Below are 25,181 nucleotides of genomic sequence, written 5' to 3'. Positions count from 1 at the left end.
TAATTGAGACGTCACCTGGTCTGGCAGCCATATTGGATTGAGCGAAAATCTTTAAAAAAATTATTTCTCTTGAACCGCTACATCGATCGATGTGAAACTTCACAATTATGATTTAGTAGTGATGGCGAATAGAGGTTTTAAATTTCAACCTCATCACACACATGGTCCGGCAGCCAGAAATATTTAATTTTTTAATCTGGGTTCTTTTTTATTTTTAATAAGGCTCATTTGGCTGCGCCTGGGTGGGTCTGAAGGGTATAGGAGTAGCAGGTGAAACCCGAATCTTATTCAAGTTCCTCCTGATGACTTCATCTTTGCTTTTTGTTTGTTTGGGTTCCTTCTGATTACTCCCTTGCAGGACTGTACCTATTTGGTCTTCCATTTGAATTTAATTGAATACAATATATTTTTATCCCATTCTGAATTCAATTGAATAGAAATAGGGGCAATACCCCTGGGTGCTCACCTGGTAGAATAATGACACTGAGAAGGTAGTCAACATGGAATGGAATCTGCAAAATGTCATACCTATTTTGGAGGGCAACATCCACCCTCCCCCCCCCCCCCAGTAAATCCCCTTTGAGCCCATTTTTTAAATAGCATGAACAAACTTTGGCACATCATGAGTGATGAAGGTGGTGGTTAAGTTTCATCGGAATTATGTGTCATTTCTGAGAATACAGGAGATACCTCTGGGGGGGGGGCAACTCCCCCTCCATAAACTCCCTCCCAAGACCCCTTTATATATCTATCTATAATTCCAGCAGTGTGTGTGTGTGTGTGTGTGTGTGTGTGTGTGTGTGTGTGTGTGTGTGTGTGTGTGTGTGTGTGTGTGTGTGTGTGTGTGTGTGTGTGTGTGTGTGTGTGTGTGTGTGTGTGTGTGTGTCTGTGACCGCTGTTTCTCGACAACCACTGGTCTGATCTAATTGAAACTTGCTAGATATATTGCTGGGGACCTGAGTATGTGCCTTTTCAAGGTTTGATATTAATCGGACAAAAGCTTCCAAAGTTATGGCCATTTATTTACCAACCAATGACAGGACACGTTGCTGCGTGGGCGTGGCTGATGGGGGAAGAGAACCTCAGCCGCGTTCCCCATTACGGGTTACAATGTACGCACTTCCGGATAGTGATGACTTCGTGTATTCTAATAATTTCTCGATTTCTTATGCGCATTCATAGCGAACGCAGTGAGCTTCATACTTAACATGTGCACATGAGAGAATAGGTAACAACAACACAATACCCTTGACGATTTTGAATCCGTGTCGTTAGCTATGACCCTTTTGCTTCCGGTTGTTTTTAAACGCTGTGCGGTGTATTAACACGATTGGGTTTTATTTCTATCTTGTGAATATTACTTAACGCGTGCACATTAGAGAATTGGAAACAACAACAACAACAACAACACAATACCCTGGCAATTTGGAATCCGTGTAGTTGCCTATTACCCTTTTGCTTCCGTTTTTTTTTTTGTTTCTAGTTTTTTTTTTTTGTTTCCGGTTTTTGTCTTGGGGAATGATGCATGTGGGGAGATAAAGGCATCGTCGGAGACATGAAAGACCCAAATAATATCAGACATGGTGTATATTTCCTCCACTGATTTTAATAAAGATATCTCCCACATTATCAATAAATAATTTTTAATCGTGATTTACGTTATTTGATCGCTGATTCCGAATCCAGGCCGAAGTAACCAGAAATTGCGTATACAGTTGTGAACAAGTTATAGGTAAAGTCAGAAGCGAATGTAAGAATAATTCTACGTTCACTTCTAGTATTTATTTTTTTAGATGAGATCCTGTTCTCGGTGGTGGAGTTGTTGTTGTGAAGGTAATGTTGAGGTAATATTAATTTTTTTAGATGAGATCCTGTTTTAGGCAGTGTAGTTGTTGTTGTGAAGGTAATGTTGAGGTAATATATTAATTTTTTAGATGAGATCCTGTTCTTGGCGGTGTAGTTGTCGTTGTGAAGGTAATGTCGAGGTAATATTAATTTTTTTAGATGAGATCCTGTTCTAGGTGGTGTAGTTGTCATTGTGAAGGTAATGTTGAGGTAATATTATTTTTTTAGATGAGATCCTCTTCTTGGTGGTGTAGTTGTCATTGTGAAGGTAATGTTGAGGTAATATTTATTTTTTTAGATGAGATCCTGTTCTCGGTGGTGTAGTTGTTGTGAAGGTAATGTTGAGGTAATAGGTAAAGTGAGAAGCGAATGTAAGAAGAATTCTACGTTCGCTTCTAGGCTTTGCCTATTGCCCTATTCCATATTAGATAAACACAGTGCCCCAAGTTATGATCGTTCTCATATTAGACGGTGCATACATTTTGGTAACATCAGAGTGAGCTGGTATGCTCCAAACCAGGAAGTACATTTTCAACACGCGATAACTTACAATCGAAAATAAGCAAGTTGGAGACAAAATTTAAACAACGAGTGTCTTTTTGGTACCTTTAGATGTTTTTTGTTGCTGTTTTGGTACTTTTTTTCCCCCCCCAGAAATGGCGTCACACTGCAGAGAAAGTAGTTAACTGTACATCTATCTATAATTCCAGGTGTGTGTGTGTGTGTGTGTGTGTGTGTGTGTGTGTGTGTGTGTGTGTGTGTGTGTGTGTGTGTGTGTGTGTGTGTGTGTGTGTGTGTGTGTGTGTGTGTGTGTCGTTTACGAGAGCGAAGGAACGCCCTGTATGGTTGTTTGAAAGTTTTATTACTATTTTTTTTTTTGCACGTCCGTTTTTTTTTTTTTTTTGTACGTACGTTTTTTTTCTCTTCTCTTCTCTTCTCTTCTCTGTGTTTTTCCCTGTGCTTACATTGCGAAAAGGCAAAATATGTTGGTGCTAATTGAATAATTGGCCATTAAAACTAAATTGCGAATAATCGTAACTGCGATATGCGAACTTCCGGACTTCCGGATAGTGACGAGTACTGTATTCTTTCTCGATTTTTTTCGATTTATCGACTTTCTGTATTCTTTCTTTCTCCATTTCTGTACTTTCTCGATTTCTTTCTCGATTTTCTTAAATACAATGCCCCAATCCAGTCAGTGACGATTACTGTATTCTTTCACGATTTTTTTTCTCAATTTATCGACTTACTGTGTTCTTTTTTTCTCGATTTCTTTCTCGATTTTCTTAAACACAATGCCCCAATCCAGTCGTAGTTTACGAGTGCGAAGGAACGGCCTGTGTGGTTGTTGTTTCTCGTACGCGGTTTGAAAGTTTTGGTTTTTTTGCACGTCCGGCCACACGCACCTACGGGCATGCACTAGTATTTTTTATGCTGTGAACAAACTTTAGTACATCACGAGCAAAGTTCCCGCCCATGGGCGAAATAACTCGAAAACCGGAAGTGAATGTCGTCAATGAACTGTCATTTAATTTTGATTATCTGTCGAATGGCATTGGTCCCGTCTCGATCGGATGAAATTGAGAAATTGAAGTTACCCGGTGACCTTGACCCCTTGACCCCGTGACCTTCGACCTTGAACTTGACCCTCGCCCCCCCACCCCCCATCTCCGTTCTCATGTCCCAAGGATCACTCATGCCAAGTTTCATCTCATTCCATCCAACGGTTCGGCCACCTATAAAGGACGAACAAACATACATACAAACATATTCTGTTTTTTTTAGTATAGTAGATGGGTGATGAAGGTTGTGGTCAAGTTTCATCTGAATTACATGTGTGATTTCTAAGAAGAAAGCAAATACCTATTTGGGGGAGGGGGGCAACTCCTGAAGACCCACATCGGGACCGTTTTTTTATTATCTTTTATTTTGTTAAGTTTCATCAAAATCGTATGTGTGGTTTCAGAGAAGAAGTTGCAAATATTTGTGGACTCATGCATGGACTGACGAACGGATGACACACCACCCCCATAATCTCCCTGGAACTATGTTTCAGGTGAGCTAGTAATAAATGTAATGGGTTAGGGTGAGTGTCTGATCAATGCGGTGTTGCATCAAAGCAGGACGCCTTGGTACCCGGTCATCACTGCCAGCAATTATAAAGTGGCAGTTCTAATTATCTCTTATTAATTACTTAACACACCAGTACACAAACACCACACAAAATTGACTACACAAAATAACAAACACCGCACGAAACAAGTCCTTGCAATGTTCTGCCTTCTCTGATTGCTCTTTTTCTTGTTTTTATTTGTAAGCATTTCTCATGAAACTGTAATCATGTGTGTTCGTGTTTATAAAATTTTCCCTTATGAATCACAGACCGCAGGGAACCTATCCCTCTGTTTCCCTATTGAAACAATGCCCCGACGTTCGCAGATTCGACGTTCGCGGCATTTTTCAGGAGCATATCCGCTGCAAATATCGGGGTCTTACTATACCTTTATTCTCCCATCTGGCATTTCTGACCATCCTCTAATTTTCATGCAGTTTAATTTACCACTTGTTAGAGTGGCTATCCCTAATTGGAAATGCAATATGGCACTTCCTCAAAATGAATCCTTTGCTTCTTTTATAACCTTTTGAGCTCATTACAGCACAACGAATATGGAGTTCTCTTGTTGATGTCAGTGTTGGGATAATGTTGGGGCTCAAATTTATAGTTTTTTGCCAAATTTTTCACTCTGTGGTACTTGGGATTATGCTACTAATATAAATTCCTCAACTAGATTTATATTAATAGCTGAATACTCTTAGCAGGTTCTTTATTTGAAGCGTGAAGCTGCCTCTAAAAATTAGAAATAAACATTGTCCTTGCATCGTCTTGATGGGACGATTTTGATTGATCCTTGTGACATGAAGCATACCTTGAAGTTTATTTGCTCATCTCTATTCCTGCACACTTCTCTAGACCATATGCATTCATTCACTGCTTCATTTCCTCAAATTACAGAAGTCCAGAAATCTGCTGTTAAAGTTTATATTATTCTAGATTAATTTACCAGTGTTTTTAAACCTTTGCGTCAACAGGGCACCTGGATTAGATGATTTTGCCAGTGGATGCTGCAAATACTTTTTCTTTTATGGCCTGAGCTGTCTGTCTTTTTTATGAAATAAATGGTGTTTCCAATTCAATTATCTCTATCTCTCACACCTCCCTCCCTTTCCCTCTCTATCTCTCACACCCCTCCCTCCCTTTCCCTCTCTATCTCTCACCACTAACCTACCTATCCAATTATATTTATTTCCTTCCTTCCTTTGTTCTCCTATTGTAGGTCCTATACTTCAATAAGTTAAAACTATACCTCTTTTTTTTAAAGTGATCTAAGGTTCATGGTGGAGTTTGTACCTGTATCTTTTGCAAGACACAGGCATCAGTAGACGTCATTGTACGATTCCAGAATTACAAAGACAGAAGTAGACAATGGACAAACACATATAGTGCATGGCATTGTAATCTGGTTTCTCAGCACGAGCCAGGAGTCCAGACAAACCATAATTTACATTTAGGGTTGACCTGGATTCCCTGACTCATCATGCTCAGGAACAAAAAGTTGCTCCGATTGATTACAATTTTGCTAAAGCTTTCTTCAGATCGCAAATTGTATCTTTCTACCTCTGTCCCTTACTTTTCCTTGTTCCGCATGTGAAATAATTTTCTTTTTCTCACAGGTAAACCAGCAAAAAATGACTTCAACCTTGATGGTGATGACCTGCTTAATATTGAGGAGGACGAAGATTATTACGAAGAAGATTTTACTGAGGAAGACGAAGAAGAAGACGACAATCTTGCTCCAACTCTTTCTTTTTTGGAGCCGGCCAATACACGGTTACGCCAAAATAACGGTAGTTTTTGGCATGCCCATGGCAAGGATCATAACCTTGTCCTACAGGAAGATGAGCGTGAACATGAAGAGGAGAGGTGGTTTCAGCAAAGTCAGACTCCTCTATGGTCAGGACACAGACGTAAACACCAGGTACCAGGTCGCGGAGAGATGGTTTTCAGATCAGGAAATAAAATTGTTATTCGATCTGCCGAATCAACAGCAGCATCTGATTGGCACAAAAAACAAGGCAGTGATGATGAGAAGTATGAAAATGATAGCAACGGTAATTCTTACCTCAAACACCGTAAGTTAATGGCTTTTGAACCCCGACATTCACAGCTCCTTCCGAAAGAGGAAACAAAGCGGCCATCCCCACGATCAGCTCAGGTGCAAATAGACATTTTATCAAAGAAAGAACTTGTTCGAGGTCAACGTGTCGTCTTGTTCAACAGCACTAGCTCTGGTTCTAAAAAGGATTCTGAAGTCAAATCTTTGGCTCAGTTGCAGATGAGAAAGGATGCAAGACAAACAGTAGAATTTAAGAAACAAAGGATTGTTTCAGAAATGCAGGCTTTTGGGAAAGTGCACAATAAAATAAATGTAGCAACTGAAGGATTGAAATTGAAAAAAAAAGATAATAATGATGGCTTTTTGTTTCAGAGATACAGGCAGGCTGAAAAGGAAAGGATTCTTCGTGGGAACAGACCAAGAAGATCCATTGTTTATGAGGAAACCCAAAGACCATTTCATCAGCTAGGCAGTTTATACAAAGCTGCCAGAAATGCTGAAGCAGAATCAATGATTGGTGGATTGTCAGATGTTGCTCTTCGAAAGATAAAAATTGTGAATCCTTTGAAGGAAGAAACATCAATAGATAGCAGGACTGGTAGGAAAACGGAAAGAGTCATACATGGAAGAGTGGAAGGCATGGTGGCCGTGAGCCCAGAGGGCGTGGCGGCTGCTAGGCTGGAGGGCGTGGCGGCCGCGAGGTTGGAGGGCGTGGCGGCCGCGAGGTTGGAGGGCGTGGCTGCCGCGAGGCCGGAGGGCGTGGCTGCCGCGAGGCCGGAGGGCGTGGCTGCCGCGAGGCCGGAGGGGGTGGCTTCCGCGAGTCCGAAAGGCATGGCTGCCGCGAGGCTGGAGGGCGTGGCTGCCGCGAGGCCGGAGGGCGTGGCTGCCGCGAGGCCGGAGGGCGTGGCTGCCGCGAGGCCGGAGGGCGTGGCTGCTGCGAGGCCGGAGGGCGTGGCTGCCGCGAGGCCGGAGGGCGTGGCTGCCGCGAGGCCAGAGGGCGTGGCTGCCGCTAGGCCGGAGGGCGTGGCTACCGCGAGGCCGGAGGGCGTGGTGGCCACGAGGCCAAATGGAGAAGCAGGTTTGAAATTTGAAAAAATTGAGATGCTACATCATGTAGATGATCGTTTAAATATCTCTGATATGTTGGGTAGAGGGCATGTAAACTTTTGGGGAAAAGTTATAGTTAATGATCAGCAGGTACAAAGACATCCAACAAAGCACTTGGCCACACCCAACCCTGATACCTTAGAGAATCATAGAATTTGGAACATGCTCTTGAAAGCACAAAGGCATGAGCAAGAACCAAGGAAAGATCATCAACATTTCAGCAGATCCAGTCATAAGATTTACATGAGTCAAAGCAAAGGCACACCAAGCGTAAACCATTTGACAATAGACTTACCACATGTAGTGCAACCACCTGATAATAAAGAAACTGTTTTTCGGCAAAGAAGGCAGTGGAGACATTTATGGCGAAAAAAAGATCGAGGGCCAGACTGGACTCGCACATTTGGAGTTGGTGAGATGGATTTTGGAATGCAGCGATCGGATTGGATCGACCTGCACTGCAATGTTTCGGGAAACCTGCTTCTTCATCCTGGCGAAGCAAAAAGTGTTGTACTTTCCTACATGGAAGCTCTGGAAAAGAAACATCCAGGGTATGGTATTTTTACATCGTGCATTGTGTCCAGTTTTCTTTCCAAAGCAGCTTTGGTTCTCTTTCTCTTTGCTTGAAATTGCACTGTCCAAAATTGTTTTTTTTACATTTTTACCTCTGCCACTGAAGTTGGATGGAGGTTATATTTTCACCCTTGTCTGTCTGTGAGCAGGATATCTGAAAAAGTTATGGATAAATTCTAACGAAATTTGTTGGACAGGTTGGGTGTGTGACGAGGACAAATTGATTAGATTTTGGTTAAGATCCGGATCTGGATCCAGATACTAGAAAATTTTCAAAAGATTCTTCGCCATTGAGGCCCAAAAACGATATGCACTACATGTACAGCACAATATCTCAAAACGTCATGGACTGGTTATGACATAACTTGGCGGACGATATTTGGGGAGGTGACAAGAACAAGCTGATGACATTTTGGTTCAGGTCTGGGTGCAGATCCAGCCTATCGATGGGATACAAAACGTAAACAGTTCAGCCTCGTGGAGGTATGCACTCCACTGAGTGCTGTACTAGTTTTTATTTTATGTCCTTATGGTGATCTGTTTGAATCATTTCTTAGAACCAACCCACCTCCCCCCCCCCACCCATTACCTTCCTCCCTCACAGACGTTTCCAGCTAAACCGCATGATCAGTGTGCAGAAAAGGCGAGATCGGCAAAGGGGAAACCGCTACCTTCTTGACCTTGAAATTAAACCACTCAGTCAGAGGTCATACGATCAGCCCCCACTTCTTCGCCTCTCATTGTATGTCTTTTGGCCACTGAATATGGCCGTGACTGGGATGAGCCTTCCTCCATCAACCCAAAGTTGGGAACTGTACCCTGAATTGGAAGTGGATGCGAGAGGGCTGGCAGGTGACAACGAGGCAACAGGAACGGCGGTTCATCTGTGTTCTCCACGTGGGCTGTCTTGGAAGTCACAGACCACTGTGTATTTTGTAGTACCAGGTGTGTTTTAGAGTGATTGGATGAAATGTTTTGATCAATGCAACTAGTCATAGTGCTATATCAGAAAACTTTATTACCAGATGTACCATATTTAGCAAATTGTCAGATTTGTATGCCACTGCAGGCATAGGTCAGAAGCATTATGTTTTGGGTTATCCATCCAGCTGTCTGTGAACGTGTCCGTCCGTCTTTTCATTATCGGTTTTTCTTACTACGTTAACCTGTGAACCACTGAAGTGATTTTCGCCAAACTTGGCACAAGTATCTATCTATAATTCCAGCAATGTGTGTGTGTGTGTGTGTGTGTGTGTGTCTGTCTGTCTGTGTGTGACCGCTGTTTCTCGACAAGCGGTCCGATCTAATTGAAACTTGCCAGATATATTGCTGGGGACCTGAGGATGTGCCTTTTCAAGGTTTGATATTAATCGGACAAGTGCTTCCCAAGTTATGGCCATTTATTTACCAACCAATGACGAGACACATTGCGTGGGCGTGGCCGATGGGGAAGGGAAGCTCAGCCACGTTCCCCATTACGGGTTACAACGTACGGGCTTCCGGATAATGATGACTTCGTGTATTCTAATAATTTCTCGATTTCTTATGCGCATTTATAGATAAACACTATGCCCCAAGTTATGATCGTTTTCATATGAGACGGTGCATAAATTTCGGTAACATCAGAGTGCTGGTATGCTCCGAACCGGGAAGTAAATTTTTTTCTCTCTTCTCTTCTCTTTTTGTTTTTCCTTGCCACGACATTGCGAAAAGGTAAAATACGTTGGCGCTATTGAATAATTGGGTATTAAAACTAAATAGCGAATAATCGTAACTGCGAATAATATCGAACTTCCGGGCCACGCACGTACGGGCACGCGAGAGCGAAGAAACGGCCTGTGTGGTTGTTGTTTGTTGCTCGCGGTTTGAATATTTATTTATTTATTTATTTTCACGGGCACGTACTAGTAGATTGAAATACAAAGATGAACTGATTCTATTTTGGGTTCAGCAGGTCAAATGTACATGTGCCTTTTGAAAAAAAAATATGTATATAGCACCTGCATCAAAACTCGAGGTAGCATCTGATATCCTCTTTCCTACTTCTCTCTTCTCTCTGATTTCTCTCTTACACTCTCGCTCTCTCTCATGACCTTCAATTTTCCATTTGACCTTTAATTGAGGTCAAACATAAAATGGGTGTACATCTAATGGGTGGTAGGCACATCCAGCGGCACATTCGTGCTGAATTCCATTTTCTAGTTATTTTTACCTCAGCATGGTTAATTTAAAAACCTGTCATTGGTTATCTATCTGGTGCTTTGCTGAGTAAAGTCGGCATCATTTGGAGCTCAACAACTTTCTCAGGGGTTTTTTTTAGCCGTTCAGACTTAGTCCGAAGCGAGGGCTTATGGATTTGGTCTCAATTTTCGTGTGCGTCCGCAACCGTATCTCGGGCATGTACGAACCGATTTTCTTCATACTTGTCAAAAAGACAACACATGATGGTATACATATGTACGTCATTTTTATTTGACATCAGATCCGACATGGCCGACTGGCGGCCATTTTATTTAAAAAAATACCGGTGTCGAACACGTTTTAAACCATTGCTCGGACAAGCATTACCGATGTTGTTCAAACTTGGCACACAGATAATGAATGATGGCTTACATAAGCATGTCATTTGTTTTCGAGATCAGATCCAAGATGGCTGACTGGTGACAAATTTGGTTGTAAAAAACCTGATGTTGAACATGCCCTCAACCATTTCTCAGACAAGCATTTACCAATATTATTCAAACTTGGCACACAGATAACGAATGATGGCTTACATATGCATGTCCTTTTTGTTTTCAAGATCAGATCCAAAATGGCCGACTGGCGACCATTTTAGTTGTAAAAAAAACAACCCGAAGTTGAACACGTCCTCAACAATTTCTCAGACATGCCTTTACCGGTGTTGTTGAAACTTGGCTCACAGATAATGAATGATGGCTGACATATGCATGTCATTTAAAAAAAAAATTTTTAGATCAGATCCAAGATGGCCATCTGGTGGACATTTTGTTACTTAAATGTCCCCGACTATTTCTCAGACATGCATGGTGTGATTTTGTTCAAACACTGTACATGATGGCATACACTCGCCCCTCACTTCATTTTGTGATCCGATCAATGATGGCCGACTGGTCTGACCATTTTACAATGGTGGCCAATTTAGTTGTACATAAATATGCGCTAGCTCTTTAACTCCATGCAGCGAAATGACTAAAACAATGGGAGCTATGACATTTTATGTTCTTTTTACTTGTTTTTTTTTTAAATTGACAATATTTGAAATTCATTTTACTTATTTTTTTGCAAGTGAACAATTGTTTCTTTATTATTTACTTTACTAATTATTGGTGCTGTGTCGTTCCGGGCCTGCACGGAAATTTAACTAGATTCATTCCCATCTCCTAGCATTATTTGCTGGACATAAAATGTCCCATGGTGTCTTTGAACGGTTCATGAACGACTTGGGCCTGGTGAAGCCCACGATGTGGGAATAATTATGGCTGTTAAAGACTCGTCATAATCACATGATGTGTCGGTATCACAGCCGCATGTTGGACTGGGGTCTTGAGTTTGACAGGATTTGGCTTCATGACTGAGATTTGACCATTCACGACACGTTTTATAACTTTGCAGTCAAGAACCAAGGCCGCTGGGTGCAGCAGTTTATCGGGGACATGGAAGAGTTGCGGAAAACTGCAAACGATGATGCCTTCAGTGTTGTCATTGCGGACTACAGCAGCGAGGACATGGACATAGAAAGTGCCCTGAAGAGCAGTTCTTTGCCAAGGCAGGATACCTCATCATTATCTATGGTTGTTATGCTAGTCAATCTCGGCCTTCATCTAACATTCCTTTAGGTTTTTGTTGTTGTTGTTCTCCAACCACTCTAGTCAAACAATTATATTGGCTGGCAGTCTATTTTAGCAGCACATGTCAGTGAATATTTGTTTATCTGCAAGCACAAGCCCTCCTAGATTAAACATGTCACATGACTTTGCTTTTTTTTCTTCTTCTTATAAGCGAAGCAATTGGAGGGGGTATGTGGTCTTTTTACCACACATATGCAGATCAAATCTTGAGTATCAAGAAAACACCATTTTTGTGGCTGAAATTATTTGTGCTGAATGTTGAATATTCTTTCGGAGAAGTCGAGGGTGATGAACTCATGCATTGTTCCCCATTGTCCCCATTCTTCCCTCTTTGGTTGACAGCTATCGCTACATAAGGCTGGATGGTAATTTTGAACGTTCTGCCGGCCTGCAGGCTGGTGTAAACCTTATCAAGGTATGTTCAGTTAGCAGATCATGGACAATACTTGCACAGGCAGTATATTACTATCTTGCATTGAGCTCATTTACCCATCTTTCTCAACAACATTTTGGAAGGAGGGGTAAATCTTTGACTCCAGCTGTCATTATGTTCATCATATCTTAGTGTAGCACATCACACTTAAGCACCAGATCACATGTGCACTACTTGTCATATGACATCCTAACACACGTGAAGGAGGGAGACAAAAGCTGACAACAAGCCGGTCGGCGGCGATGGGTCGCCGAGCATGGAAACTATAAGATATAGAGCAAAATGGATGACATATAGCAGATAGGGAATCACCTTAAGATTATGCATATCAAATCTCATCCAGTTCCATCTCCTGATAACTACTCGGTATCCATTTGAATGAAAAGTACCGAAAATTCGGTTTGAAATCGGAAATCCCCAAAGTTCGAGGGGGTGCTGTGGATGAACAAAGATCTAAATCGAAAATCTGGCTCGATCGTTTGTGCACAATGTATTCCAGACGATTAGTGTGAATTTTCATGACCATCCGACCATAACCCGAGGAGGAGTTCGCGCATTTGGCATGAACCCACCTCCAGCTTTCGCATATTATCGATTTTTGCACTAATAGACCTTTGACCCCTGACCTAAGCGAAATCGGTCAATATGTCCTGAGGCAAAGTTGTAGTACTCATTGAGTACCATGAACCTGCAAAGTTTTTCGTATCGATGCACTCACCTGGTCGCTAGGGGGCCTTCAATTTTCGCCAATTTTTGTGCATACCCTAATTGTAGGGGGTGCTGCGGGTAAAGTATTCCATATATCACAAAAAAACGGAATATATTTGATAGAGAATTACCTGTAGATCATTTCTGCCAAATTTCATAACCCTACGTGGGATAATGGTTTTCAGAATTGATTTCGCGTGAACGGTACCGATTTTGAAGGTTTTTCGGTTGTTGCTAGGGAACCAAAGCGTCCCTAGCAACCATCACAATTTCCAAAGCACTAGATTATAAGATGTACCTACCACCCGAGTTTGGTCAAAATCCGCCCACGTTTACTACCAATTATGCTGATGACAAACGAACAAACATCCAAACAAACAGACAGAATTACTGACAATAAGGGTCACCTGTTTTGGTGACCCAATAAACTGGTTGAAGTTGGGAGGATCCATATTCAAAAATCAAATTGTTACCAACTTGTATGGCTGATTGTCCATTATTTGAGGCTTGGGGTCCGACGCTTTGACATGTCCCGCACGATGACCAATCTGTGGTTGAAGTACCAGACCTGGGTCTTAACTGCTGGACAACTATTCAAGTTGGTGTGGAATCTTCACATTTTAAAACAGCTCACCATCTAGGTTCGATCTCATCACTCAAAGCTGTCCTTGTATCGATTTTTTTTTTACTTGACAGCTCTCCAGCCATAACACAATGTCCATCTATGTGTGAAGCTTTATTGAGCTGAACCATTTTTCACATGTGAGCTTACTTTTACAGGGAGAATTTCCCAAAGGTTTTATTTTAGCAAAGCATCAGCTTTCTCTGTTCTCTTACGTTCCTCCTATCATTCCTCCTTTTTCAAACACAACTCTTACATTCCTCCTTATTCAATGATCGATGAACCTTGTGATACATTTTATTGCTCATTTCCTTGGCTGAAAAAAAAAAAAACACCATTAGTACAAGAGCAGAAGGAACAACCGTCAAGCTGTCACCAATTATACTCCACAGTATTCCAAGGAAGATCTACTTCCTCCTTTGATGATTTCCTGGAAGGCAGTTGTTTAAGGGTTTCTGTCCAAGGTTTGTAAAAGGTGCCTGATTGTTGGTTGTATTTTGGGTATTAAAGTAATAATGTTGTTTTTATTTTAGTATGCCCAATCGATTGAGACATGTTCCGAGGCCCTATGGGGTCAAGGCCATGCCATAAGGTCAAGGTCAAACCCCAAAACTGACACTTTTTTTTTTTGACATATTACAGAAATACATTCTCTGATTAAGAAGATCCAAGTATGTAATCTGACAGTTTTAATGTTCTGAGGTTTAGTTGTGACATGTTCTGAGGCCCTACGATGTCAAGGTCACCTCCTAAGGTCAAGGTGAAAAACATCAGGTGTATCTCAGCAATGCATACCTTGATTGAGCTGATCTAAATATGTGAACTGATCGTTTTTAAGGTGGTCAATCGATTTAGACATGCTCTTAGGCCCTTTAAGGGCAAGGTAATACCTTAAGGTCGATATATATATATATATATATATACATATACATATACATATACATATATATATATATATATATATATATATATATATATATACATATACATATACATATACATATATATATATATATATATATATATATATATACATATATAGACAAAGGGAAGTCAATAAGTAACCTTAAAATGGCGATATAAATTCTAGAATGTAATGTGTGTAGTTGTACACGACTTATGTTATATATATATATATATATATATATATATATATATATATATATATATATATATATATATATATATATATATATATATATATATATATATATATATATATATATATATATATATATATATATATATATATATATATGGGTAAGAGTCATGTTTTGCCTGTTTTAGATCTGGCAACATTAACCGTATGATGTCAGTAGAGCAGTTCCAAGATGGCAGCTCCCTTAGAAGCATGCATCAGGGAGAAGCAACGTTCTGTCATCATCCGTTTCTTGGGAAGTGAGGGTGTGAATCCCAGTGAAATCCATCGCAGAATGAAAATGCAACATGGTGACGCATGCTTATCGCTGCAACAGGTGTACGACTGGGACAGGAAGTTAAAAGTGGGACCGTGCCCGATATAAGTTTCGATATATATATATATATATATATATATATATATATATATATATATATATATATATATATATATATATATATATATATATATATATATATATATATATATATATATTGCAATGAATGAAATAATTTCAAAATATAAATTATGGCATTGGTATCCTGCTTTATGGTATAATCAACAGCATCTCCAACAGATTGGGAGGGCATCATATTTTGACTGTCATTGAAAATTTGTGAGGCACGCTGTGATCTGTGAGGCACGGAGTGTGCACACTCCCGGACATGCCGTGTAAGTGTCTCTCGCAGGGCCGGCGTGGTTTCCAATACACTCTGTCCCGCTCAGGAGGCTCGTCACTCCGGTCCGTTACACTAACCACTACTCCCGTACAGGTCGATCCGTGTCCCACTCTTTCTTGTGTACTCATCCATGCTATGTCACATGCATGCAGCACATACTCTGGCACATTGGGCACTCCAAGAAACCCTGGGTCCTTCATTCCCCCCAAGCTCGACACACACCCAATCACATCATGCACGTGCCCAGTCTCGCCATGACTTGCTTTCGTTATTATTCTCACCTCCTCCCGTTCTTCGAGCACTCTATCACGCTGCAAATATAACACGTCCATGCATTCAATAATCTCTTCCTTTACTCTACTACCTGTCTCTACCTGTTTTGCTTTATTTTCAATAATCTCGATTTTGATCTCATCCACCTGCTCTTTAACCATCGTTAATTCCCGATGCACCTCTTGTATTTCCCTCTCTAACGTCACCTTCGTTGTTTCTATTTGTGTTTCCATTTCCCTTTACTTTGTTCCCATTGTCTGTGTCACCTCCTCTACTCTCTCCGTTAGTTTCTCGTGTGCCATTTTACATTCGTTTTTAATTGCAGTCATCTCTCTTGTTGTTTCCTTCTTGGCAGCTCTTAACTCCTTTATCGCCCCTGTGTTCTTCTCCATTTGTTCCTTCAACTCATTCTGTCCTATCGTCAATCCTTCTACCTCCTTCTTTATCTTCCCAATCTCCCCCATCAGTCTGGCCTCGCTCTCCCTCATCTCTTCCCAGACACCGATCCGACACTCCCCTACCTCCTCTCCTACCGCTGCCATTTCTCTGCCCATCACTTCACTCATCTCCCTTTTTATTTCATCGCCCATCACATCCATTTTCTGCTGTTTTCGTCCATTTTTCTGCTCATCTCTTCCATTCTGCTGTTGTTTTCTTTGTTCATCCTGTCCATTTTTCTGTTGTTTTCTTCACTTGACATTTTCATTTGTGCCATTAATTGCATCATCATCAACAACAACATGTCAATCTCTGGCTGCACTGGTGGCGATAACCCGGCGTTCTGCGCTATCGGCGCCGCATTTTCCAGAGGCCAAACGTGAGGGTTATTTTCCATCTTTCCCATCGTTTCCTCTTCACCCTCCATTGTGACTTCATGCGGGTGCTGGGTCAATTCCATATCCATATTTACATCATCTACATGGCCCACCGGGACCTGCCCATGTTGATCCGCCATTGTCCGTCCCAATAAATTGAACTAAAATTTTGTCTAAATGCTCTGAATTTCGAGGTGCGGGAAGCGCACCACAGGTCGACGACCTGACACCAATTTATTGATCAAGGGGTTCAAAAAATCTCCCACTCCCGACACCAGTTGTTATGGCCATGGGTACCGAGACACCAGCTTGTCACTCAGGGGAATTAATCCCCGGTTGTCCTCGGTAGAGCCGGACCTGGGGCCAGCACTCACAATTAACGTTGCGGTGCGGTGGGTTGTTTTAGAACCACGAACGCCTCCCAGTCAACCACGAAATCCAGTGTCCACCGTCTAATTATTTTGTTTAACTTGAGGTCACGTGGTTACCTGAGCGGGGAGCACGCCCTCAGCAAAGCACCAATGTTATCTCGATTAGATTTTAATTAGGGCGGACGAGCGTTTTAACCGCTGGTGCGTGCCGACTATTTTTGGTCAAATCTGTGGTAATTACCTCCCAGTCTATCTCGGTTCGGACAATGCTAGACCAACGGAAGGAAAGGACAAACACGGACAGGTTGGAAATCGACAAAGAATTTCTTAATAATAAAACAAATAAATAAAAAGAACTTTTATTTTCTGAGGTAAATAAAGAACCAATTTCAAAGCAAAATCAATCAAAATGCCAGGAAAGAGATAAAGAGCAGATGCTTATTGGGGGGTCGACTTACTTACAGCTAAACACAGACATGGATACCCAACAGATCATTCAGGGGAGAGGGGAAGAATCGTCTCGCTCACCAGAAAGTTGTCCGTGAAGCGAAAACGTCCTGAAATGCGTGCGTGCATGTCACGTCCGTCGCCAGCACCCAGCTTTGCCGTGCACCCTCTCGTGAACAGCCTTCAATGCCAGTCGACGTCTGGAGGGCACCGGAATCGTCCATCACGGGTTTCGACCCTGGTGTTGTTGGTGACCGACCCGTGCCTCACTTGGCAGCGCTGCTCACACCCACACATGCACCAAACGCTCGCTTACCGAAGCACTGGGAAGGATTAATTGTCTCATTGTTGGCGCTGGTCAGACACCCACACGCGCACCACACGCTTGCTTGCTCAAGCACAGAGACGGGCGAATTTTCTCATTGTTGGTATTGTTCAGACACCCACATGCTCACTTGCCCAAGCACTGGGAAGGACGAATTGTTTCATTGTTGGCGCTGGTCAGACACCTGCTTCTTGCTCGCTTCTCAAGCTTACTTCTCGTTCTCTTCTCCCTCCCTGGCTTTCTTTCGCCTCTCTCGCCCTTTGCTTTTTTCTCTCTCCTTTCGCTTTTTTTCTTTTTCCTCTTTTGCTTTTTCGCCTCACGCTTTTCTCTCGTTTTTATATCTCCGGGCCGTCTCCGCCGGTGCAGTCCGCCTCAAGCTCACCCCGCCCCACTGGCGCACGGTTACCATGACGACCCATGCACTCCCAAAAAAGGCGGGCGTCGGAACTCACGAAAGATTGTTGCTGAGGAAGAATGGGGGCGGGCTTCAGAGCTCGTGAAAGAAATGTGTGTGAACGTGTCTGTCGTAAAGAAAAAACTTCCCATAAGAGAGGGGATCTATCCTTCACCCTTCTCAACGCATCACATTTAAAATCCCATTAGACATGGGATGGGGCTAATCTGAACATGCATTTAAGGAAATAACTGTCTGAGGACCTGTTTGTGTGGATGCATTCATCAGACCGGATTCTGAAATCCGTAACAATATATATATATATATATATATATATATATATATATATATATATATATATATATATATATGTATATGTATATATGTATATGTATTGTTGCGGGGGGGCCACTCCGAAGTGTTGTCGTCACCCGAATCGGGCGCTCTCATTGGCCCCGGCCGCGATGGCCGGAAACCGCCACATTCCATTTCCGGCAAGATAACCCCACGCCGCAAAAATATCCCGCTCCGACCTCATGACATGACACGAATTGCCCACACCGAACTCCGCGCCATGAATTTCCTTGCAAGAACCCCCGGGCCGTGCCCTGATGACCGGCCGAGGACAGCGTCGGTCCCACATGCCCGTTCAGGCGCTCTGACCTGCGCTGGCTAACGCGCCCGCTCCATGTGCGCCACGTGGCCTGAACTGCACAACATGTCTCTGCCCGATCGCAGCTTAGCTGACGTAGAGGTTAGCAGACGTTCGCCGTCTGCGAGGAACATCCATGGTCGCCAGCGAGGACTGAAGGTACGATGTTATGGCGAACCCATGCACAGACAGTAAGATGTGTCCCAAGCAACAGCAGAGCAACGGCCCTTTAAAGTAGTCAAAAAAAAATACGTTGAAAAATCGAAGCTTAGAGTTCTGTGCGCAATCTATCTAGATCCCTTCATGCCAATTTGCAGCCCTAACCAAAAAAATATTTGTAGGAGGAGATAGCTTTTGGGCGAGTACATGTCGAACATTTCAGAAACGGTTAATTGCGAATATCTCAAAGAGTAAGAGGAAAAGTCTGATTTTGATGAAACTTGTGTGAAATGTGTACAATGTGGCTAGCATGTACACAAAAATGAATCGTTGCTATGCACACCATGCAACATCTAAAATACTTTATCGTACATCGTACACTTATTGTGGACTGTACAAAAAAATCAATACCTCCGAAACTGGACCTCCGAGGGACGTGTTTTTTGTGCCCAAGGAGAATGTCTTCCAGCATCATATAAAAAAATAAAATCTTTTGCGAATAGATAAATGGAATTACCAGGGCTGCCATTTGTTAGAGTCTCTTTGGCAACATGCCTGAAATTTCACAAGGCAGGTTTCTGGGCGCAAACTAAGAGGGCTGTGATAATCATATTTATTGTGCTAAATTGATTGATAGCTTGTACATGAATATCGGCCAGTCGCGTCGGCCAGCTTTCCATCTCGAGCGGGCAGCCATGTCGCCTGCCGGCTTGTATATACATATATATATATACATATATATCTCGCAAAAATCATTTCCACTTTGTTCCACTATGTGGCAAAAATCACTTCCACCACTTTCCACTCGCAAAAAACTCAGTGTTGGATGCTTTGCTTTAACCATCCATTTAAAATGAGTGAAACGAAACATTTTGAAAACTTCCAGTTATTCTAACTCAGATTTCAACATCACTGTGATGCATATGATCAAGTTGTTTCAACTGTATTTACATTGGATGATTTATAATACCGGCTACCATCGGGTGGCGCTATACGATGCACATTTACATCGAGAGAATTGGGGTCTTCTTCCCACCTTGAACTCCCTCCCCCAGATATGTTACCCAGACAGAAACCGTACTTTGAATACCCTTAGGCGACATGCAAAATTTGGGTTGGATTTCGTTTGGTGTTTTTTTTAAAGTTTTTGATTCATATATAAATATACAAATTCACTTTTATAGATGTATACAGGTATTTTGAATTTTTATACTCTGATGCATAAGGAAGCTTATAGTTTGTTCCATGCAAATGCTCCTTATTCTAGAAAAGAATCCTTTCCAAATAACCAAATTTATATACAATATACATTGATGTAAACTAATCGTGAGTATTTCCTCCCTTTTCCTTCAAAACCATAGAAATTCTTCTGATGACACTTGCATATGTTTTTGTTACAAATGCTTATGGAATGGTGTTCCATGCTTCTTCCAAGATCTTCTAAAGATCATCTGAAGCTGCTGCAATTTTTTTTTTACTTTTTCTTTGTCCAAATAGTTTCATGCAGCTTTAAATATATTGTGATCTGGGCTTTGAGGAGGGCATTCTATGCATTGAAGGACTCCTGTTTCCTCTCTTTTTTTAAATAAGTTTTAATTCTTCCAGCTAAGATTGATGTTGGCTTCAGAGTTAAGTCTTGAGTTTGATTTAGGGTCTTGAGTTTGAGCCCCTGTCGTGCTGTTAGATTGATTCAACCTGTCATCCTTCCGAGGTCGGCAAAATTAGTACCTGCTTACCGTAAACAGGGGGCACTGCATCAGCGGCATAGCTGCGCTCCCAGCAATGATGCAACCAGCATCCACAAACTGCGTTCGAAATAATTATTCCAGCTGATTGTTTTGGATCGTTATCTTGCTGAAAGATGAAGTTTGGACCAATAGGTCTTGCATCATTGAGAATAGCATGCTAGATTAAACATTTTGTTCCTTGCAGCAGTCAATATACCATCAATGTCAACAGTTTTCCAACATAACTTGAGGATATGCAGTTTGCACCCCCAAAATTGAATTGAACATCCTCCATGCTTCATTGTTGAGTTCAAGCAAGGCTCTTTATTAGTTTCAGTTTTTCATCTTCTCACATGCTGTCTTCGAATAGATCCAAATAACTGAAACTTTGACTTGTCACCCAAAGCACATTTGACCATTGTTCCATAGTCCAATTTTTCATGTTATTGTCAATATTTACCTCTGCCACCGAAGGTGAAGGAGGTGATGTTTTCACCCCTCTCTGTCTGTTTACATGTTGGTCACTCAAGTACATTGGTCAGTCGATTTTGTTTCACTGTCTGTTTATTTGTCAGTCGGGTCACAATTTTAAACTGATCTTCATGAAACTTTACCAAGTTTTAGAGGTTTCTAACATAACTTTCACAAGGCGTCTCACTGTTGAGAGATCGTGCCAATCCTGGACGGGTTGTCTCAACTGAGAAGCCAATTGATTTTGAGGTCAAGTTTCTAAAATCGTCATTTTTCATCCTATTAACTTGAAATTTGAACAGGATTTGCATATTGTCACTGAATTGGGAAACCAACTATTTTTTTTTTGAAGTCAAAAGGTCAAAGGTCAACTCAAGGTCAAACTTCTAAAATCACGTTTCAATCTGAAAAATAATTAACTTTCATCCCATTGACCTGACCTTTGATGAAGATTGTCAATTTTAATCTTAAAGAAATGGACAATTTGATATATCCATAGCAACCTTTGGAGAGGGGGGTAGATTTTGCAAGTATCGTACTTTGCACGACGTCTTTTTCTTGATTGTTTGTCTGACTATGTGCAGGATATCTCAAAAAGTTGTGGATGGATCCGGATGAAATGTGCTGGGTAGGTTCGGTGTGTGACATGGATGAACTGATTAGATTTTGGTGAAGATCCGGATGCGACAACTAAAAATTTTCAAGTGAATCTTCACTGTTGAGAGATCGTGCCAAAAACGATATATAGCATGATATCTCAAAAAGTTGTGGACAGATTCGGACGAAACTTTGTGGACAGGTTGGGTGTGTGATGAGGAAGAATTTATTCCATTTTGATGAAGATACGGATCCGGATCTGATAATTTTTTAAGTGATTCTTCACCATTGAGGGATAGGAGGAGATTGGGACCATACTCTTTGCAGAACGTTGTTGCTGCTTCAATAATCTCCTTGGCTATTGGGCACAATCCTGGACGGGTTGCCACTCCGACACAGTATACTAGCATGCTGGTACTCATTTTGCTGACCTCGAAAGAATGACAGGCCCAGTTAACCCCACCTGGTATTTATTCAACGGTTGGGTGGGTTTTGCACTCAGGTCCTGAGGATGCCAAGCCCACCACTCTAATGAGAGATAGGGCAAAAAACGATATATGGCATGATATTTCAAAAATGTATTGGGCCTGATATGTTCTCGTGGATCAGGCATTACATGGCAGAGGAATGTGTTCTCCCGAGTGCCCTTCTAGTTTAGTCTTCTTTCCGTTTCTTAACAGTTTTCTTTCTGCAACACATCCCTCAGTCTTGTTTTCAAAAGTTCCCTTCAAACCGTTTATGGATGGACAATGATACCTGAGCCTTCTGGCAATTCTGTTGGAATTTCAACATTTGTCTTCTTTCGATTCCTTAAGTATATTGTCTTCAAGTAGTGCTAATCCTTGTTAAACAAATTATTACATCTTCCAGTTGAATTTTTTCCATTCCCTTCATGAAAGCAATCTCACTTTCTCAAAAAACAGGATTTCTTTTTTGTTTTATCGGGACACAAAGGCAGGGCTAGTTTTGCTCCTTTTAAAGAGCCAAATAGCGATAAATGCGAGTCCTTTTTGTCACCACATATCAGCCAGAAAGACCAGGTCAATTCTGTATGAATAATTGCTTGAATGTTGTTTGGATAACTTGGGTGTTGATCCGATTTTGAAAACATATTTGCTCCAAGCCCTATTTGCGGACCCCAGGAGCAGGTAGGACCACGTCCGCGGGGCCCACTCAGAGCCCCGTGTGAGTTTCAGATACCCGAGTACTGTTTTATGGTTCAATACTTTTGGAAGGTTGACTGTTTTTGCCATTGTTTAGCAGCTTGTTTTGCCAGTAATGGGTGTGTGGAACCCGGCGAGCATCGCAATGGCCTGTCTGGGCAATACCACCCCAAGGCTGGCGGCAGTTGGTGAATCAGCTCACGATTAGTCGGCTTTCACCCAACGTCAGGCATCATTACAAAGCTCACAAGAGAGCCACTCCCAACCCAGGACACTGTCTTTTTAGTACGCTCGTACCCACCCAAGGTTGTGTGTTATGAGACACAGCTTGGTGAGTTTGGGGCAGGTGTCATAAATAACCAGTTGTGCTTTTCCAGAAGTAGCATGCCCTGCAGGTGTTCTACACAGCCATTCAAAGGGTTTCCTCATCCAAAAAAACAACAACTGCCTTTACATCTTGCTGCAAACAAAACGTGTTCCCATACTTAATGATATCTTGCAACTCTTTCTCAGGCTTGGTAGTCCATCGCATCTGTGATCGCTGTCCATTTTGCCTCCTCTTGATATTTCTCCTTCTTCCCTGCTGAAGAATGTATTCCTAGCGTCAGGTCATTATGGGCAATGGCTCCGATGTGTTTTGTCCGAGGTTGCAAGGCTGAAAGCATTTTGGATTTTCGAGAACTGTGCATCTCTAGTGCTATGCGCTGCACTGACAGGCTCGGGCCTGTCTGCCTGCATTACCCAAGGCAGGACCAGCACAGACGCAGAATTGGCGTGATCTTACTGGCTGCACCCGAGGGCGACTTGTCAAAGAAAGCCAAAATCGAGTTCAGCACAACTGGAAGTTAATTTTAATTAAATTCCAGCACAGTATGCTGTTTGCTTACTCGCACAACTTTAGTATAATACGTAATAATTATTTAACGTTAAAAGTTGCTGAAGTCATATTGCTGTGAGCTTGGTTTGCACATTATGTTTGGCCATGATGGTTTAGGGTGGGAAAATGAGGGGTTGAAGGGAGTGGCCGACATACTGTATGCCTTTGTTGCAGGGCACCATGTCGCAAGACTTAACAATTTCAAGCACCTCCAAACAGTTGTGGGGATGTATGCTATTTGGATGGATGAATGAGTGTATAAGTGAGACGAAGGATACACACAGACATTGTTAATGGATCGTCGTTTGTTGCGCAACCAACGGGAGGGCATCGCGTATGTCATGTCTGAAAGTTAAGCATGCAATGAAATAAATATTGAGATCATGGTGCGTTTTAATCCAAAACGGGTGATGTGTTGTGTGCATTACCCGGCTGCCTATGCCATTGTACTTTGCTGTATAGCATTCCAAGACCTGTTTGTGGCGAGCGTGAGAATCGTGAACCGAGATGATACACATGCGATTCACAAGCCATTCGGTTGTTCATGCGATATGACTTTTCTTCCTTTTTCTTTTTGAACCAACTTGCAGGTTTTTGCCCAAACTTGGTGTGGTTCTGTTCTAAATTTTGCATTTTTAATCCCGTGTGAATCATCTCAGATTACTCGGGATTAGTGAGAAATTGCCAAGACCATTTGGTGTTAATAGGGGGGGGGAGTAATAGACAGATGGAAAGATTAGAGCAAACTGGCACAGAATCACCAGTTTGTCATTCTTTTCCCCTCCTTCTCTCGCTCACAATGTCTGTCGGAATGGACACGTTATGGTGTGTTTGCCTTCGTGTTTTTTTTTTTTTTGTAATCAGAGTATTTTGAATTGTTGAAGATCGTTGGGCGTTTTCAAGTTGGAAGCGCTTTGTGCCGCTGTGAAAGTTGTAATTGGTACAACCATAAGGAAGGTTTGAATAGAGCAGTGGTCTGAAAGGCAAGTTTCTACAGGTCATGTGAGACCCAGCCCACGTCAGCAATGACTCGGTGCTGTGAGCTTTCACCAACACCCTTCACAGCCTATAATCCTCACTTGCACCTCATTATCTTTTTCTTTACTCTCTGGATATCATCACCCCTTAGTGGACCATTCATCATTTCTGTTTTCTCCCTTAAGCTTGTTCACTCATTACCCCTTACAGCCAGATCAAACACTTGGTAAAATGGCTACGCAACCACCCGGTAAGGATTAGCAATCATTTCACAGTGTTTTATTCTCGGTACATGAAGCTAGCTAGCTAGCTGTGTAATTATACTCTCCTGCACATTGTGAGATTCTAGCTGGGTATCTTTCAAGCAGAAATAGGAATTGACCCTCGTATTGAAAAAAAAAACCCCCGAGTTCTTTAATTTCTCGAGAATTTCTTCCAGCAAGCTGTTTTCCCATTAAAAAGCCTATTAATATACATCTCTCGTCGTTTCACCGAAATGGCATATTAAGTAGTAGTAATAATAATAATAATAATAATAATAATAATAATATAGGACTAGAGAAGACCACGACTAGTTTTTCATTAAGATAGAATCCCATGAGTGGTGCATATTCAAGGAGTTTGACTGAGAACATCGTTTGAAACCACAGAACTGACAGATTTAATACCTCCACCCAGATATGCAAACAAATCTGCTGGAGTTTATGTGCAAGCACACTGTGGATGTCAGTGAGGTGCCTGATGCAAGTCTGGTTAAAACATAAGATTTTTTTTTTTAACCC

At 41.8% G+C, this 25,181-nt stretch overlaps 1 protein-coding gene across 3 annotated transcripts in view; it reads left to right on the top strand.

The window, feature by feature from the left end:
* The window catches only part of LOC147025930 (N-acetyl-beta-glucosaminyl-glycoprotein 4-beta-N-acetylgalactosaminyltransferase 1-like), a 133,525-nt gene that overhangs the window by 85,009 nt on the left and 23,335 nt on the right, over positions 1–25,181 (top strand). For 2 of the 3 annotated variants that reach the window (XM_085880842.1, XM_085880843.1), the window contains exons 14-17: positions 5,578–7,678; positions 8,305–8,645; positions 11,334–11,487; positions 11,912–11,984. In XM_085880842.1, coding sequence (XP_085736968.1) covers positions 5,578–7,678; positions 8,305–8,645; positions 11,334–11,487; positions 11,912–11,984 — 2,669 coding nt within the window. The remainder of the gene's footprint in view (positions 1–5,577; positions 7,679–8,304; positions 8,646–11,333; positions 11,488–11,911; positions 11,985–25,181) is intronic. The other variant, XR_015058056.1, reaches the window with a different exon arrangement.

The sequence above is a fragment of the Eptatretus burgeri genome, chromosome 5 (assembly GCF_056783735.1).
Source record: "Eptatretus burgeri isolate ZD-2024b chromosome 5, Ebu_testis_v1, whole genome shotgun sequence".
In the NCBI taxonomy this organism is placed as follows: Eukaryota; Metazoa; Chordata; class Myxini; order Myxiniformes; family Myxinidae; genus Eptatretus; species Eptatretus burgeri.
Note: the sequence above shows the minus strand (reverse complement) of the source record. Positions and strands in the feature narration are given on the sequence as shown.